Genomic DNA, 18,522 nt, shown 5'->3' with positions numbered 1-18,522 from the left:
CAGCAGCAGTTCAATGCAATACATAATCTAGCAGAGAGAGAGAAAAAAATAATAATAAATAAAATAAAACAGAATAATAAATAAACAAGTAAATCAATTGCGTACATAGAATAGATTTTTAAAATTTGCAAAAACAGCAATACTGTATTTTTTTAAATAAAAAAAGTGAGATAGTGTCCAAAGCTTCAAAGTCCATTTAGGAATCGGATGGCAGAGGGGAAGAAGCTGTTCCTGAATCACTGAGTGTGTGGCTTCAGGCTTATGTAACTCCTACCTGATGGTAACAGTGAGAAAAGGGCATGCCCTGGGTGCTGGAGGTCATTAATAATGGACGCTTCCTTTCTGAGACACCGCTCCCTGAAGATGTCCTGGGTACTTTGTAGGCTAGTACCCAAGATGGAGCTGGCTAAATGTACAGCCCTCTCCAGCTTCTTCCGGTCCTGTGCAGTAGCCCCTCCATACCAGACAGTGATGCAGCTTGTCAGAATGCTCACCATGGTACAACTATAGAAGTTTTTGAGTGTATTTGTTGACGTGCCGAATCTCTTCAAGCTCCTAATAAAGTATAGCCGCTCTCTTTCCGCCTTTATGACTACATCAATGTGTTGGGACCAGGTCAGATCCTCAGAGATCTTGACACCCAGGAACTTGAAGCTGCTCACTCTCTCTGCTTCTGATCCCTCCATGAGGATTGGTTCAAGGCACATTTATTATCAAAGTGGGTGAACTATATACGACCTTGAGATTACAGGCAGCCACAAAATGAAGAGACCCAATGGAACCCATTTTTTAAAAAATGAAAGCCATCTGAACTGAGGCTGTGACCTGTAACTAACGGGCTCCTGGGTCGGATGTGACCGGCTTCATGGCTGTGGACTCACTTTTGTGAACTGTACTTCTGAAAGTTGTTTTCTTTCTTCTTATTGTTTGCACAGTTTGTTATTTTTTACCCCCATGTTGGGTTCCATTGGGTTTCTTTGCTTTGTGTCTGCCTGTAAGGAGATGAATCCCAAGATTGTATATAATATACTCGCTCTGATAATAAATGTACTTTGAGGAGTGAGCTGAACGCCAGCCCTGACACCCTGACCTTTTCAATCTGGCCTGCTGCTTTGATACGCTCTCGGGCCTGGGCCCCGCCGCCTCGATTCGGCCCGTACCCAACCATTCCAATCTGGCCCAGTGGGTAAATCAGTCGAGCATTGGCTCGTTCCTCACTCTTGTGTCCCGGTCCAGAGCTATAAAGATTAGTTTTGATTGTCTAAACGCAGAGTGAAATGCGTTGTTTGTGTCGCATGCGCTGGGCGGCCTGCAGCAGGTGTCGCCGTGCTTCAGCTGCCAAGATTGCATGCCCGCAACTGACTAGTGCTTAACCCATGGGAGGAAACCAGAGCACCCGGAGGAAACCCATGAAGTCACAGGGAGTACGTGCAGACTCCTTATAGGCAGTGCTGGGAATTGAACCCCAATCTTTGTGTTGTGCTGCTACTGTTTATTTTGCTAGTGGATAACTCTGCTGTCTTTGTCAGTTCTCTCAAAATGGATGTACTTTGTACCTAATAAATGCTGTACTGTAGTAGTTAGGCCCTTGACCAGTGGACACTTGGAATTCATTAGGAACCGTCTTGATGAAGGGTCTGAGCCCAAGATATTGACTGTTTATTCCTCTCCACGCATACTTCCTGACCTGTTGAGTTCCCCCAGCACTTTGTGTTGCTTTGGATTTCCAGCATCTGCAGAATCTCTTGCGATTAGGAATTCAAATCCTGCTGTGAAAAATCCTCGTGCTGGAATATTGGACGTGAAGTCAGCCGGTTTGTTGTAAAAACGCAGATAAAGAGGCTCCCCTCCCTGTCTGTTCTCTTCGAGTTCTAATGTAGCAGCATAAATTGACCCTCGGAGAATTCGCGTACTGCGAGCGTTGGAAATCTGAAATAAAAGCAGGAAATCCATTGTATTAAAGGACCACTTTCTGCTTTTAAAGGACGTTCTGCTCCTATGTCTTATGGTTCAAAGTATGTATGCAATATACAAGCCTTCGGCTTCCCCACAGACAGCCGTGACACAAAGAAAGACGTCAAAACCCCCACCTCAAGCGCAGATGGCAACAGAAAAGAAAACAAGCAGAGAAACACAAAATGAAATCGAAAGAGTCCAGGCTTTTTTCAGTTCAGCTCAGGGCCAGGCCGACCTAAGTAGCAACAATAATAGGAGTGACCAGAAACACGTCATAATGTCATTCTTCTCGCAGAGGCCCTTTGAGTATTCGATACTGGTGTCAGTTCCGAAAGCCTCCAGACACTGAAAATATACCCCTCTTCGTAACGGCGCGTGAAAATACAACTAACCAGGGCATTAAATGACAGAACAGACCTATGTTGAACTTTGCATCAAATGGCGGAATTACACCTTTAATTACATATAAACAGGAGAGACTTAACCAGATGTTGGAAATGCAGAGTAACACGCACAAAATGCTGGAGGAACTCGGCAGGTCAGGCATTGTCTATGGAAATAAACAGTCGACGTTTCGGGCTTCGACTCTTCTTCAGGACTGGAAAGGAAGTGGGGGGGGGGAGAGAATCCACAATAAGGATATGGGGGGAGGGGATGGAGTACAAGCTGGTAGTTGAGGGGGGAGGTAGGTGGGAGGGGAGGGTAAAGGGCTGAAGAAGAAGGAGTCTGATAGGAGAGGAGAGTGGACTGTGGGAGAAAGGGAAGGAGGAGGGGCACCAGAGAGGTGATGGGCAGATGAGAAGAGGAGGATTAAAGGGAGCCGGAATGGAAAAGAGATGAGCTGGGGGAGGGAGAAATCTAATGGAAGTTGGGGGTATTGATCTTCCAACATGAGAGGGGCTTCATCATGGCGGTAGAGCTATCCTTGGTCTTCTCCAACTTCTTGTTATTCTGCATTCCTTTCCAGTCCTGATGAAGGGTCACTTTCCACCTTCTTCTTACCCCCACCCACCTTCCCCCTAACCTGACCTCACCTCTCACTTTCCAGTTTGTACTCCTCCTCCTCCCCACCTTCTAATCCAGGCTTTTTTACCCCTTCCTTTTCCAGACCCGATGAAGGGTCTCGGCACCTTCCTCTCCGCTCACGTTTCCCAACTGCTGAGCTGCCCCAGCATTTTGTGTGTGTGTGTGGTGGGTGCGCGTTGCTCTGGATTTCCAGCATCTGCGGAATCTCTTGTGTTTCAGATTAGACCGAGATAATGCTGCTTTTGCAAAATCCTACTGTCCCCTGAAGTTTAAAAAAAAGGCGCAATGCTATAGTTCGGTATTGGACAGAAACAACAGAAAGCTGTGTTAACTGATCGTGTGCCATACAGGAGACAGAGCATCTATTTTTGAGTGCTACAGAGCAAGTGTCAGCAGCTGTTCAGCGGTCCTTCAGAAGTCGAGTATGTTTGCATTCTAGGGATACTGCAGATTCTTCCCCACCGCATGAACTAACTAATGGAGTTTTTATTTAAATTGCTTGTTCAGGGTTGTCAATATCATCCGCAGTGGAGAACCAGGGTAGATACTTTGGGAATGTCAGACTTAGTACAGATATAACACATCTTTCTGGCTTTTTATCGAAGTATACAGCCCTGAACTTCTTCAATCCTCCCAGTAGCCACGAAACCAAGAGAGAGAAGAAAGGTGGCACAACCATCGATCCCCCAAAAACACAAACACAAACTGAACAGGCACATTGACTCCCCCCCCAACCCCTCTTCCCTCACAAAAAAAGGAACAAAATGTGTCAGGCACGTCAACCCCCAAATCCCCCCTCCCCGCACAAAAAACCCCAAAATGGATCAGACACGTCAACCCCCAAATCCCTCCCTCCCTCACACAAAAAAAAACCCAAACAAAATGGATCAGGCATGTCAACCCCCAAATCCCTCCCTCCCTCACACAAAAAAAACCAAACAAAATGGATCAGGCATGTCAACCCCCAAATCCCTCCCTCCCTCGCACAAAAAAACGAACAAAATGGATCAGGCATGTCAACCCCCAAATCCCTCCCTCCCTCGCACAAAAAAACGAACAAAATGGATCAGGCATGTCAACCCCCAAATCCCTCCCTCCCTCGCACAAAAAAACGAACAAAATGGATCAGGCATGTCAACCCCCAAATCCCTCCCTCCCTCGCACAAAAAAACGAACAAAATGGATCAGGCATGTCAACCCCCAAATCCCTCCCTCCCTCACACAAAAAAACGAACAAAATGGATCAGGCACATCGACCCCCTCCCCCCCCCCCCCCCCAAATCCCTTGTTCAGCACAAAAAAACCTGAAAAGATCAGACGAGAAAACACAGAATATAAAAACTATAAGATTGAAAAATAGTGTCTCTATGATATGGTGGGAAAGCTTACTTCAACCAGTGACTTCCGCTGTGACCTGGGCATTGCTTATTGCAAAGTAAAGGCAGAAATAGCGAATACGAGGGGGGCATAATAGGTGAGTGGAGTAAAGTATGGTTGGGGGGCTGTCAGAGGTGAGTTCTTTAGACAAGAACGGTGGGTGTGCTGAGCGCGTTGCCAGATATGGTGTTAGGAGCAGATATATTAGGGTCATGTTAGAAACTCTTAGATAGGCATGTGGTTGATAGAAAATAACACTGGGGGGCTCTGTTGGAGGGAGTTAGCTACTGACATGATGAAGGAAACTGTGAATGCAGCCAGAGATGGAGGACCTTCACTGCTGCCCTTAACACCAGCAGCGTAATAGGTTAAAAGAAAAGAGAATGTGGGCGGGAGTGGTTAGATTGACCTTGGAGTAGGTCCAAAGGTCAGCACAACATCGCGGGCCAAGGGCCTCTACTGTGCTGTAGTGTTCTGTGTTAAAGGGGGATCATTGTGCACTAGAATAGATTTCCTTTTACTTCAGTGTAAGCAAATGCAGTAGCCCATCCCAAATTCCTGAGTTAATTGGGGTTTGGTTTCTGGGTTGTCAGGTGCCCCTGGTACTCCAGGCCTGGAAATTCTCACAAGGCCCATTCCTGTTCTCATTACGTCCCCGGTTGGGGTTCTTTGCCAAAGCTCAAAGAAATCCTGACTCTTCAGCATTATGTTCGCTCCCGATTCTGGGATATGCCTGGACGACCAGAGCACAGACAGGGTGTTTGCTCAGAAGCCTGGGTGGGGGCAGGAATGCGGAGCACCCCGAAGTAACCCACATAGTCAAATGGTGAATAAACAAACTCCTTACCGGCAGCGGTGGAAATTGAACCCAGTCCGTAATCACTGGAGTTCTGAAGCATTCTGCCACATTACCTGCTATGCCTCCGGTTGGCCATTGCAGCCAGAGTCTGGAATGTTTTTTATGTTTTCTACTCCCCTTAAACTCACCATGGACACTGAAAAATTTATTATACCACTGTGTAACATCTTTTTAAAAAAAAATCAAATAGACACAAATTTGTCTCACGAATGATTATTTGTCATTCAAATAATTGGAATGACATCTGAAAGTCAAGAAAATCTCGGAAGCTGTGTTCTTTATCAAAGTTTTACTGTGGTTGAAATATTTCTCTTCTGGGATAGACATTCCCTTGCCAAAGTCATTATTGCCTTTCAGAAAGTGGTGTGTCGCTGTGTGGAATCACCACAGTCCTTACACTTGTTATGCTTGTGGCTTGGTGGAATTAAGTGGACTTTGGTCTTTTTAAACCACACTGCTGTGGGTTAGGGGTTTGTGGTGTTAGACCCTGTTAAGGTGGCAGATCTCCGTCCTAGAAAGTTATTACCGAAGAAGATGGGTAACGCAGACCCCTAACCTACAATGTGATAATTTCCTAGTCATCAAAGGCATTCTTTTTAATGCAGATTTGTTTAATTTATTCCCCAAAATTTAAATGCCTTGACTGCCAGGGCGGAATTAGAGTTTCTGCTGTGAGATCTCTGACTCTGTTGTTAACTACTGTGCTCCTCTCCCCAACAAATTGGTTTTAAGACCAAAAAATATAGAAGCAGAATTAGATCATTCAGCCCATCGAATCTGCTCTGCTATTCCGTCATGGCTGATTTATTATCCCTTTCACCCCATCCTCCAGCTTTCCCTTACTAAAGGAGAAGCTGTCAACTCCTGGTTTAAACATATCCAGTAACTCAGCCTCCATAACTTATGTTCTCAGCATTATTTGTTTGCTTTTTTTCTGATTTTCAGTTTGTCTTTTGCAGATTAGTTGTTTATCAGTCTTATGTGAGTGTTTTTAAAAAAATTCTTTTGTATTTCTTTGTTCTACTGTGAATGCCTGCAAGAAAATGGAATACAAGTGTAGAATATGTAATTTGATAATAAATTTACTTTAAACAGAGTTCCTCTTCCTGCTCCGGTGTGAACTGTCGCCCTGCACACAGTAACTGTCTACACATCAGTATTTTACTGGCTGCATTTTGCTTTTAACTTAATTGCTTCTTCAAGGAAGACTGGAACAAGGTCTGCGATGCAAGCTTTTGCAAGTCTTTCTCTCAATATACAGGACTGATTATTTTGCTTGCAGTTAGGACCAGGGAGAATTCTTAATGTAATTTAGGAGGCCAATATATGATCTGTATTTTCCCCCAGTGGTTAATAACAGAGGGAAGAGGATCCGCTGTTGCTGCTTGGGGTCCGCACAATTGCCATTGAGTGTAGACCAGAGCAGGAACCAGTCTGGCTTTTATTGGAAAATGTCGCTCCCTGTCTGGCTGGCCTGCTTGCGTTAGCAGGGAGACGGATTGTGGCACAAGGCGATTATTTCAATTGACACGCCCACCGACAACTGTGTCTATTTTTGGAGGGTGGCCTTTTAAGTTATGATTGCTGTGTGAGTGTTGGTTTTAATTTCGGTATTTGGAATGAGGATGTGGCATCTTTCAGTTGACGATGAGCCGTTAGCCCAAGTTTCCATGAATGAGCCATTTTAATGGACTTCCATCCAGGGGATGGGTGTGGCTTGTAACAGCATCATTTGCAGACGAGAGATGGCTTTTATTTGTGGCATTTAAACAGAGTTTAGATTAATTTTATCACATTAGTTTGATATAATATACAATATCTTTTCACGGTTATAAGCTGGGAAGTACTTTATATATTTTCTCATTCTACCTTTAGATGTTAAAAGGTCCCACCCCACCACCTCTTCTCACCTGCCTGTCCTACAAAAGGTAGTGGATGTGGCCCAGTGCATCACAGGTAAAGCCCTCCCAACCACTGGGCACAGCTGCATGAATTGCTGTTGTAGGGAAGCAGCAAGTTAAACGTCAGCCAGGTAGACTAGAAACCCGAGCGGCGGGTACGGAGGCGAGGGTCAGGTTTAATTTTGCTCGCTCTCCCCCCGCGAGTGTTCATTCCTTTCTCCCCGGCGACGAGGCTGCGAACTGATCCAGCTGCTGTGCGTTTCTGCCCCACTGGTGTGAAAACTGTGGGCCGAAGCTTGTGTTTATTCCGGCTGCTCCGGGAGTGGATCTGAGACTCGGTCTGGTTCGGAACGCTGTTGCCTCGCTTCTGTTGTTTGCACGATGTGTTCTTATTTATTCTCTCTCTTTCTCTGCGCAGTGTTTTTTTTTCTTTAAAAAAAATTTAAATTGGGCTATTTGAGTTTCTTGCTTTGTGGCTGCCTGTAAGCAGACAAATTTCAAGGTGTATAGTTTATACATTCTCTGATAATAAATGTGCTTTGAATCTTTGAATCTTCATCATCAAAGATCCCCACCATCTAAGTCATGCTCCTTTCTCGCAGCTGCTGCCATCAGGCAGAAAGTACAAGAGCCTCAGGACTCGCCGTACCAGCTTCAAGAACAGTTACTACCCCTCAACCATCAGGCTCTTGGGGGGGGGGGGGGGGGAAACGGGGATAACTACACTCACTTGCCCCATCATGGAAATGTTCCCACAGCCAGTCATCTCAGTTTAAGGACTCTTTATCTCATGTTCTCATCATTTAGTGCTACTTATTTATATTTGCGTTTGCAGTTTGTTGCCTTCTGCACTCCGGTTGATTTTCTGTTCTATAGGTTTACTGAGTATGCCCACAGGAAAATAAATCTCAGGGTTGTATATGGTAACATGTATGTACTTTGATAATAAAATTTACTTTGAACTTTGAACCTCCCTTGGTGCCCCTCCTCCTTCCCTTCCTCCCATGTTCCACTCCCCTCTCCTACCAGATTCCTTCTTAGACCATAAGGTATAGGAGCAGAATTAGGCCATTTGGCCCCTCGAGTCTGCTCCACCATTCCATCAACCTCTGCTTAAATATACATAAAGCCGTGGCCTCCACAGCTGCTTGTGACAAAGAATTCCACATTCACCACTCTTTGGTAAAGAAATTCATTCTCATCTCCGTCTAAAAGAACACCCCATCATATTTGCCTTGCTCACCGTAGACTCAACCTTCAAATTAACCTTTAAGAAATCCTGTACAATGACTCCCATGTCCCTTTGCATTTCAGGTTTTGTATTTTCTCTTCATTTAGAAAATAGTGAACCCTTTTATTTCTTTTACCAAAGTACATGACCATACACTTCCCGACACTGTATTCCATCTGCCATTTCTTTGCCCGTTCTCCTAATCTGTCTAAGTCCTTCTGTAGCCTCTCTACTTCCTCAAAACTACCTACCTTCCCCCATCTTCATATCATCCGCAAACTTTGCAACAAAGCCATCAATTCCATCGTTCAAGTCATTGACATATAATGTAAAAAGAATCAGTCCCAACACAGACCCCTGTGGAACACTGCTAGTCACCGGCAGCCAGCCAGAAAAGTTCACTTTATTCCCACTCTTTGCCTCCTGCCAATCAGCCATCGCTTTATCCATGCTAGAATCTTTCCTGTACTACCATGGGCTTGTAGCTTGTTAAGCAGCTTCATGTGTGGCACCTTGTCAAAGCCCTTCTGAAAATCAAAGTACACAACATTAACCAATTCTCCTTTGTCTATCCTGTTTGTTATTTCTTCAAAGAATTCCAACAGATTCGTCAGGCAAGATTTTCCCTTGAGGAAACCTTACTAACTATGGCCTATTTTATCATGAGCCTCCAAGAACCCTGAGACCTCTTCCTTATAATTGACTCCAATATCTTCCTAACCATGTTCTTTCCCAGTACTTTACTTTTCCCACCGATCACCACTGGCTTCTCCTACCTCCCACTAGCTCGTCCTCTGCCCCCTCCCCCTCACATTCTTGCTTCTTCTGCCTTCTTTTCCGGTCCTCCTGAAGGGTCTCGGCCTGAAATGTCAACTGTTTATTCATTTCCAGAGATGCTGCTTGATCTGCTTGAGTTCCTCCAGCGTTTTGTGGGTGTTACTCTAGATCATATATGTCAAACTCAAGGCCCGCGGGCCAAATCCGGCCCGCGGTGGAATTATCTTTGGCCCGCGAGATAATATCTAATTACTATTAAAGCTGGCCCCAGTAATCGAAGCGCCTATGGCGTATGATATGGCTAATGCTGAGTTTATTCAGGTACCAGGTTTTCAGGGTTTTTAGTGTTTATTCGGCAGTCTTGCTTGGCAGTCTTCTTCATAAGAAACGGAATTTGTAAAGTGAAACACTTTGTAGTTATAGCAGAGACTGAGACACATGAGAGCAGGCTGAAAAAACGGAGGCAACGAAAGCTGCGTTCGCACGCGTCTGACTGATCCGGCCCGCATGAAGCTGCATTTTGCTCAATCCGGCCCGTGACCTAAAATGAGTTTGACACCCCTGCTCTAGATTATCTGCAGAATTGCTTGTGCTTTGAAGATTAGCTTTATTTGTCACATATGCATTGAAAAATGCAGTGAAATATATTGTTTGCCATCAATGACCAACAGTTGGAGGTGTGCTGGAGACAGTAACCAAGTGTCTCCATCCTTTTGGCACTAATATAACACACTCACAGCTTACTAACCCTCACCTGTAGATCTTTGGATCATCCTTGTGAACCTTTCTGCATCTTGTGAGCTTAATCATATCTTACCAGTACTGTTAAAATCGTGCGAAGGACAGTTTTACAAATGAGATCTGTCACCCTTAAAAGCTACAGGTTTCCCCCGCTATCCGAAGGTAGAGCGTTCCTATGAAACCGTTTGTAAGCCGAAATGTCGTAAAGCGAAGAAGCAATCACCATTAATTTATATGGGAAAAATTTTTGAGCATTCCCAGACCCAAAAAATAACCTACCAAATCATACCAAATAATGCATAAAACCTAAAATAACGTGAACATATCGTGAAAGTAGGAATGATAATGATAAATATACAGCCTATATAAAGTAGAAATATTGTACGTACGGTGCAGTTTCACTTATCAGAATCAGGAAGATTTAGCCAAAAGCGATTTGATCGACCTGTACACAATTGGGTTCTCTGCACAATGAATGCACAACAATTTTGAATTGCCCAATGGGCTTCTGACTGGCTGCATCACCATCTGGTTTTCGGGGAGTGGGGGGGGGGGGAGGTGCTACGCCACAGGATCGAATTAAACTGCAGAAAGTTGTAAACTCAGTCATCTCCATCATGGGCACCAGCCTCCCCAGCATCTTTAAGCAGTGATGCCTCAGAAAGGTGACACCCATCATCCAGGATGTGCCTTCTTCTCATTGTTACTATCAGGAATGAGGAACAGAAACCTGAGGGGGCACACTCAGCGATTCAGGAACAGCTTCTAACCCTCTTCCAGCAGATTTCTGAATGGACATTGAACCCATGAACACTACCTCACTACTACTACTTTTCTCTTTTTTGCAAAACTTATTTAATTTAACTTGCTGAATTCAGTTTTTATTATGTATTGCAATATACTGCTCCCGCATAACAACAAATTTCATGACATATGTCGGCACTATTAAACCTGATTCTGAGCTCTGATCATCCATTACAGTGGGCAATTTTTGTACTTGGCCAATGAAAGACATTTCTGGTTTCCACAGCAACCAGAATTAGGATATTAATACTAAAGCTGGGCAGATGCCAGCGAAAGAAACTTTGGTACCGTCTTTGAAAACTATGGGAACACATTTGACAAAGCCCTCCCCATCAGCAGGAAAAGCTTTACTCAGCAACAATAATACAAATGCATTATTCCATTCAGTCCCAAAAATAGTGTGCTATGACTTAACTTTGAAAATCACTTAAATTGCGAAGATTCAAAGTACGTTTATTATCAAAGTATATATGCTGTATACAAGCCTGAGATTTGTTTTCCCACAGACATGAAACAAAGAAACACCATGGAACTCATTCAAAGAAAACATCGAACACCCAACGTGCAAAAAAACCCACAAATCACACAAATGGCAAAAAAAAACCAAACGAATAACCCACAGAATATTAAATATCAAAACGCAGTGTCCTTGAAACAGTCTAGGAACGTTCAGTTTAGACCAGTTCAGTTCAATGTAGCGCTGTGTCGTTCATTGACTGCAGGCCGCAGAACCAGTCTGCCCCGCTCAATATTGGGAAACTAGCAATAACAAATAGAGTAACCAGAAGCACATATAATGTGAACTGCAGCCCTCTAAAAACAACTGCCACTCATGCAAGATGGCATTTTTAAGCTCTTCATCCCTGAGACTCATGGGCAGCCATTTTAAAAACAATTTAGTAGACTCATCTACTAATGGCCGAACAGACTAGACGGGCTGAATGGCCCCCATGAGCAGTCGGAGAAGTGGGATCTACATTCTTTGGAATTCAGATGAACAAAGGGCGATTTTATTGCAACATCCGATTCTAAGGCGGCTAACAGGGTAGATATTCAAAATGTTTTCGGCAGTTGGATGTCACAATAGCCTAGCGGTTAGTGTGATGTCACTACGGCACGGCACATCGGAGTTTAAGTTCAACTATCCAAAGGGAGTTTGTAGGTCCTCCCTGTGAACAAGTGGGTTTCCTCCAAGTGCTCTGGTTTCCTTCCACAGTCCAAGGATGTGTCGGTTAGTAAGCAGATTGACCATTCATTGTAAGTTGTCCTGTGATTAGGCTGAGAATAAATTAATGAATTGCTGACAGCACGACTCAAGTATCCAGAAGGGCATATTCCGCACCCTCTCTCTAAAAAATTAAATAGACATAGATCAAAGGGGACACGGTTACATGGCCAGGGAGTAAAAGCGAGGTATCCTGGGACGATCTCTCTAGGAGGATGGTGAACCGCTTACACAGCTTGCAGGGTAGTGTAGCAGTTAGCGTAACACTTTACAGCACGAGTGATCGGTAGATCAAGGTTCGTTTCCCGTTGCTGCCTGTAAGGAGTTGACCAAGTGAGTTTCTTCCAGGTGCTCCAGTTTCCCCCACTTTTCAAAGGCGTAGGTGATAGGGTTATTGTGATGTGGGGTAGGTCGGCACTTGTGGGCTGCCCTCCCCCCCCCCCCATGCATCCTCGGACTGCGTTGGTCATTTATGCAAAGTACGTATTGACAGACAGACAGACGTACTTTATTGATCCTGAGGGAAATTCGGTGTACAAGTGACAAATGGAGCTCATAAAGCTACTCTTTAAAAGTTGGGGACTGTTCAGTTTGCTCGCTCTTGTGGAATAAATACAATAATCGGAGGATTCCGCTTTAGGCAGCATCTCAAGCAGTTCCTTTCCGTCTGGAAAAGCAGAAGGAGAAAAAAGATATTTTACTCATTTCAGTCAGTACTTTCTCAGTAAATGGATCTGGTTCATCCAGAGGCACATTGAAAAGTCTATTAGCATTGTAGATAAGTTACTGGATCATTGACCCAAATACACAAGTTCAAATCCTGCAATGGGAATAGAACTCGAGTGATTAAATTCTGCAATTGAAAGCCTAGAATTGGTAATGATGGTTGTGAAATTACTCTACTGCTGTAAAGCTAATCTTGTTCATTCATTTAAAATCCAGTTTTGCTTGTAAACCCAGAGCAATGTGATAGACTGCTAACTGTTTTCTGGTGCAAAAAAGAGGAAAGAAAGCATTGAGGTAGTGTTAACAGGTTCAATATCCATTCAGAGATCGAATGGCAGAGGGGAAGAAGCTGTATCTGTTATTTGGTTATTCTCATATTAGCCCTGCTCTTTGCACTACATCAGGTTATTTTACAGATCTGTCCATCATTTTGCTCTTTTGCGCTCTGTCAGTGTATTTACTGTTGTTTTTATTAGACCATAAGACCTTAAGATAATAGGAGTAGAATTAGGCCATTTGGCCCATTGAGTCTGCTCAACCTTTTCATCATGGCTGCTCCATTTTCCCTCTCAACCCCAATCACTTGTCTTCCCTCTGTATCCCTTCATGCCCTGACTAATCAAAAATCTGTCAACCCCTGCCTTAAATGTAACCAATGGTTTGGCTGCCACAGCTGCCTGTGGCAATGAATTCCACAGATTCACTACTCTCTGCTAAAGAAATTCCTCCTCATCTCCGTTCTAAATGGATCCCCCTCTATTCTGAGGCTGTGTCCTCTGGTCTTAGACTCTCTCACCTTAGGAAACATCCTCTCCACATCCACTCTATTGAGGCCTTTCAACATTCAATAGATTTCAATGAGGTTACCCATCATTCTTCTGAATCCTAGTGAATACAAGCCCAGAGCCATCAGGCTCTCTTCATATGACAAGCCTTTCAATCCTGGAATCATTTTTGTGAACCTCCTTTGAACCCTCTCCAGTTTCAGCACATCCTTTCTTCGATTAGTGGTCCAAAACTGCTGACAATACTCCCAAGTGAAATCTCACCAGTGCTTTATAAAGCCTGAACATTACATCCTTGCTTTTATATTCTAGTCCTCTTGTAATAAATGCTAACATCACATTTGCCTTCTTTATCAACCTACTCAACCTACAAATTAGCCTTTAGGGAATCCTGCACAAGTACTCCCAAGTCACTTTGCACCTTAGATTTTTGAATTTTCTCTCAATTTAGAAAATGGCTTACACCTTCATTTCTTCTGTCAAAGTGCATGACCATACACTTTTCAACTGTGTATTCCATCTGCCACTTCTTCGCCCATTCGTCTAATCTGTTGATGAGTCCTTTTGTAGCCTCTCTACTTCCTCAAAACCACCTGCCCCTCCGCCTATCTCTATCATCCACAGAATTTGCCACAAAGCCATCAATTCCGTCACCCATACATATATATATATAATGTCTACTGTGATCATCATGTGAGCGAGGAATTTCAATGCACCTTGAAGTACTTTGCGAACTAAGCTGATCTGGTCTGAACAGCAGCCTTCAAACTGGAGAAATAGAAAGTTCACAGGTCAAAGTAAATTTATTAACCAAGTATATACACGTTACCATATACAGAGTTGAGATTCATTTTCTTGCGGGCATTCACAGTAGAATTAAAGAAATACGATAGAATCAGTGGCGAACAATCGACGTGCAAAAGAAGACAAACTGTGCGAACATAAAAATAGCAAATAGTAACAATAAGTAAATAAATAATACTGAGAACTTGAGTTGTAGAGTGTTTGTGACAGTGAGTCTGTAGATCTTCATTAGGAAACCCAGTGAATCGGAAAACGTTTTTATGAAAATTTCAATTATCCTCCAGCAAACCTCGAAAGCATCGGTGGAGCAGTGCCTCTCTTTGATCCGTAGGAATGCTGGTTGCTTCTCTGCACCTGGGATTCTCCACTAATCTTGAAAGGACGGAAAGTTTTAATCTTGCTCTCAGTAGCATAAGACTAATGTACTGACAGATACTTCTGTGAATCCCCAACCTGGATCACCACATTAATTTGTTGAGTTTCTCTGACAGTCACATAGAAAACCTACAGCACAATACAGGCCCTTCGGCCCACGAAGTTATGCTGAACATGTCCCACCCTTAGAAATTACTAGGCTTACCCATAGCCCTCTATTTTACTAAGCTCCATGTACCTATCTAAAAGTCTCTTAAAAGACCCTATCATATCCGCCTCCACCACCGTTGCTGGCAGCCCATTCCACGTACTCACCACTCTCTGAGTAAAAAAAACTTACCCCTGACATCTCCTCTGTACCTTCTCCCCATATTTTAAAAGTTCATATTTTTAAAAATTAATTTCACAATTGGATCTGTGATTCAGTTTAAATGAAAAGTTATCACAATGGCGGGCATGTTCGGAATGATAATCATCGATTTTCAAGGCTCAATGTTTGAGATATGCTTTTAAAATGTAGTCTTGATTTCCGGGTTTTGAGCAGCTGGGTTACGTGAGATGGTTGTATAGGTTAGGACTTTATGCCCTGGGGCGTAGAATGAGGGGAGATTTGTTGGAGGTATACAGAATTGAGAGGTATAGACAGGGGAAAAGCAAGGTTGGATGAGACTAGAACTAGAGGTCATAGGTTAAGGATGAAAAGTAAAATATTTAAGGGGTACTTGAAGGGGAACTTCACTCAGAGGGTGATACAAATGTGGAATGAGCTACCTGTTGAAATGGTGGATGCAGGTTTGATTGCAACACAAGTTTGGATAGATACATGGATGGAGGGGGGTGGGTGTTTTACAGGGGCACAATTGAGAGCATCCTGACTGGCTGCATCACTGCCTGGTATGGGAACTGTACTTCCCACAATCGCAAGACTCTGCGGAGAGTGGTATGGGACAGCCCAGCACATCTGTAGATGTGAACTTAACACTATTCAGGACATTTACAAGATAGGTATGTAAAAAGGGCCCAAAGGATCATCAAGTTACCCCAACCACAAACTGTCCAGCTGCTACCATCTGGGAAACGGTACGGCAGCATAAAAACCAGGACCAACAGGCTCCGGGACAGCTTCTCCCACCAGGACATCAGACTGATTAATTCATGCTGATACAATTATATTTCTATGTTTTATTGACTGTCCTGTTGTACATACTATTTATTATAAATTTCTATAAATTGCATGTTGCACATTTAGACGGAGATGTAAAGATTTTTACTCATGTATATGAAGGATGTAAGTAATAAAGTCAATTCAATTCAATGGAGGGATACGGTCTAGGTATGGGTTGATGGGACTAGGCAGAGTAACAGTTCAGCAAGGGCTAGGTGGGCCAAAAGGCCTGTTTTGGTGCTGTGGTACTCAGTGACTCTATAATTCTTCTTCATCAATCGTTCCCACAGTTGACAACATTTATGGTCTCCTTCATCATCCGTTTTTATTCCCTAGTCTATTCTTGGACAGTGGTGGGGATTCAGCTGCGAAGTAGTTTGTCATAAAAGGAATTACTATTGTGGCGTTTTCCCTTGAGAACTGGACTTGCATTCACTCTTCCCTCAGAGAACCTCAACAATTTATTTTTGGTTACGAGCAAGTTGCGATTAACAGATGTGCAACTAGAGAATTGAACCCTTGGCAAGTATCTGGGTTACTGCTGGGCTTGCTTCATCAACTTCAGAGTGACCTGCTGACGATACCCCAATTTGTCTTGTTTTTCAGGTATTGTAAACCCCAAGAATCCAAAGGAATCACCAAAGACCTTCAGCTTTGACCACTCTTACTGGTCACATACTTCGGTAAGAACTTGAATTAAATACATCTTCTAGGAAGAGTGCTAAACAACTTGATCAATGCCTTGCACGTTAGTTGAAAAACTAGTCTGTGATGTTCGTCACACCAGAACTGTTACACCAATACCATGTGGTTCTTTATCTGTTTGCCATAGGGGGCCATGTACATTGCTTAAATTGTTTCAAAGTATATTTAATGTCAGAATATGTATACAGTATACAGCCTGAAATTTGTCATCTTCACAGACATCCACAAAAACAAACTCTATACAGACCGATAGAGACATCAAAGCCCCAAGCCCCCCACCCCTCCCCTCACACAAAGAGCAGTAAAAACATCAACCCACCCCCTTACCCTCACCCACACCAGCAGAAGCACTGACCCCCCCCCCCCAACCCTGTGAGTAGCAGCAGAAGTACCAAAGAGTCCATTGATCCAGAGACCATCTGCCTACAGTCCACAAACCGGCACCTCGGTATCTCTCTCCAGCGAGGGGGAGAGAGGTTGTTCCTGCAGCAACGACTCGCTGTTCCCATGTTGCAATCTTCCGCGTCGTTTCCCCAAGCCCCTCCCCACCCCCAACTCGAGGACCAAAAGGGTCAGTCAAGTCAGTCCCTCTCTCCCCCCCCCCCCCCCCCAGAGAGAGAGAAAGATCGCTCGAGTACAGGAGCTCTTCTCCGACAGCAGCCGGCGATTAGCAAGCACACCGCCTGCTGTCTCGACGTTTCGGTCTCCCGTAAAGCTTCATTTGGCGAAATCAGCGAGGAGCCGGGTTGCCCACAGGGGCCGCTCTGTCCTCCCGGCCCTGAGGATGCACGTCTTCCAGGCCATTCCTGGAGATAGCGACGTGCTAGGCCGCACAGTTGGTCTGCAACCCCACCGCTTGCGACGGATGAGAGTCAGAATAACGTTTATTGTCACCGGCATGTGGCGTGAAAGTTGAACCATCGTCTGCACCTACATAACCGCCTTCACCTGTCTCTATGTACAAAGTATGAGTGAGCATACAGCTATCAGCAACTTACTGATTTGACCACATGTAGACATTGAATTGGGAACCACTCCACTGTGACTATTTCCGTCCCCACTGATGCTGAGTATTTCCAGCTTTCTGTGGCTAGTGAATTTTGTTATGATTCAGTGAATGGGCTGAGGGTTCAGTGCGTGGGGACAGCTTCATCCGCTGTTTTGTTCTTGTAGTGCTCGGCTTGAGAGTGAGCGCACTGAATCGAAGGTAACTGGAGACAATTCTCTTACTTTCTTTTTAGGCTGAAGATCCATCCTTTGCCTCGCAGAGTCAAGTCTACAATGACATTGGGAAAGAAATGCTGCAGCACTCCTTTGAGGGTTACAATGTGTGTATTTTTGCGTACGGGCAGACCGGGGCCGGGAAATCCTACACCATGATGGGCAAACAGGATAAGGATCATCAAGGAATAATACCACAGGTGAAGTTCTCTCGCACTGTCTGAAAGGAGTTTGTACGTTCTCCCCGTGACCGGGTGTGTTTCCTCCCAGTTCTCCGGCTTCCGCACACGGTCTAAAGTCATACTGGTTATTTGGTTAACCGATCACTGTAAATTGTCTAGTGGCCAGCCGGTGGCTAAGTGGCATCAGCGCCGGACTCCGGAGCGAAGGCTCCCGAGTTCGAATCCAAGTCAGGCCGCTCCCGAGCACGCTTTCCATCCGTTGCCAGGTTGAGCGTCGAGCCAGCCACTCAGCCTCGTAAAAAAAACACAAAGGTCGAGTCAGGAACGTTCATATCGTGACCCGGTTAATCCGAAAGGAGACCAATCCTGACACCACGCGCCAGACAAGAACGGCGGACTTTCTGGTGTGACACGCTTAAAAAAAAATTGTCTTACAATTAAGCTAAAGTTAAATAGGTGGTATGCTGGGCCAAGAAGGGCTTGTTCTGCATTGTAACTCAATAAATAAATAAGCTAAACTGTTTTAAGAAAGCTGATTTTTCAATGAACTCTCCACTTATTTCACTAACACAAGAGATTCTGCAGATGCTGGAAATCCAGAGAAACACAGACAAAATGCTGGATCTCAGCAGGTCAGGCAGCATCTATAGAGAAGAATAAAT

At 44.2% G+C, this 18,522-nt stretch overlaps 1 protein-coding gene across 19 annotated transcripts in view; it reads left to right on the top strand.

The window, feature by feature from the left end:
• kif1b (kinesin family member 1B) overlaps positions 1–18,522 on the top strand; it is a 278,399-nt gene that overhangs the window by 78,570 nt on the left and 181,307 nt on the right. For all 19 annotated transcript variants that reach the window (XM_073032205.1, XM_073032200.1, XM_073032199.1 and 16 more), the window contains exons 3-4: positions 16,359–16,435; positions 17,699–17,878. In XM_073032205.1, coding sequence (XP_072888306.1) covers positions 16,359–16,435; positions 17,699–17,878 — 257 coding nt within the window. The remainder of the gene's footprint in view (positions 1–16,358; positions 16,436–17,698; positions 17,879–18,522) is intronic.

The sequence above is a fragment of the Hemitrygon akajei genome, chromosome 29 (assembly GCF_048418815.1).
Source record: "Hemitrygon akajei chromosome 29, sHemAka1.3, whole genome shotgun sequence".
Classification (NCBI taxonomy): Eukaryota; Metazoa; Chordata; class Chondrichthyes; order Myliobatiformes; family Dasyatidae; genus Hemitrygon; species Hemitrygon akajei.
Note: the sequence above shows the minus strand (reverse complement) of the source record. Positions and strands in the feature narration are given on the sequence as shown.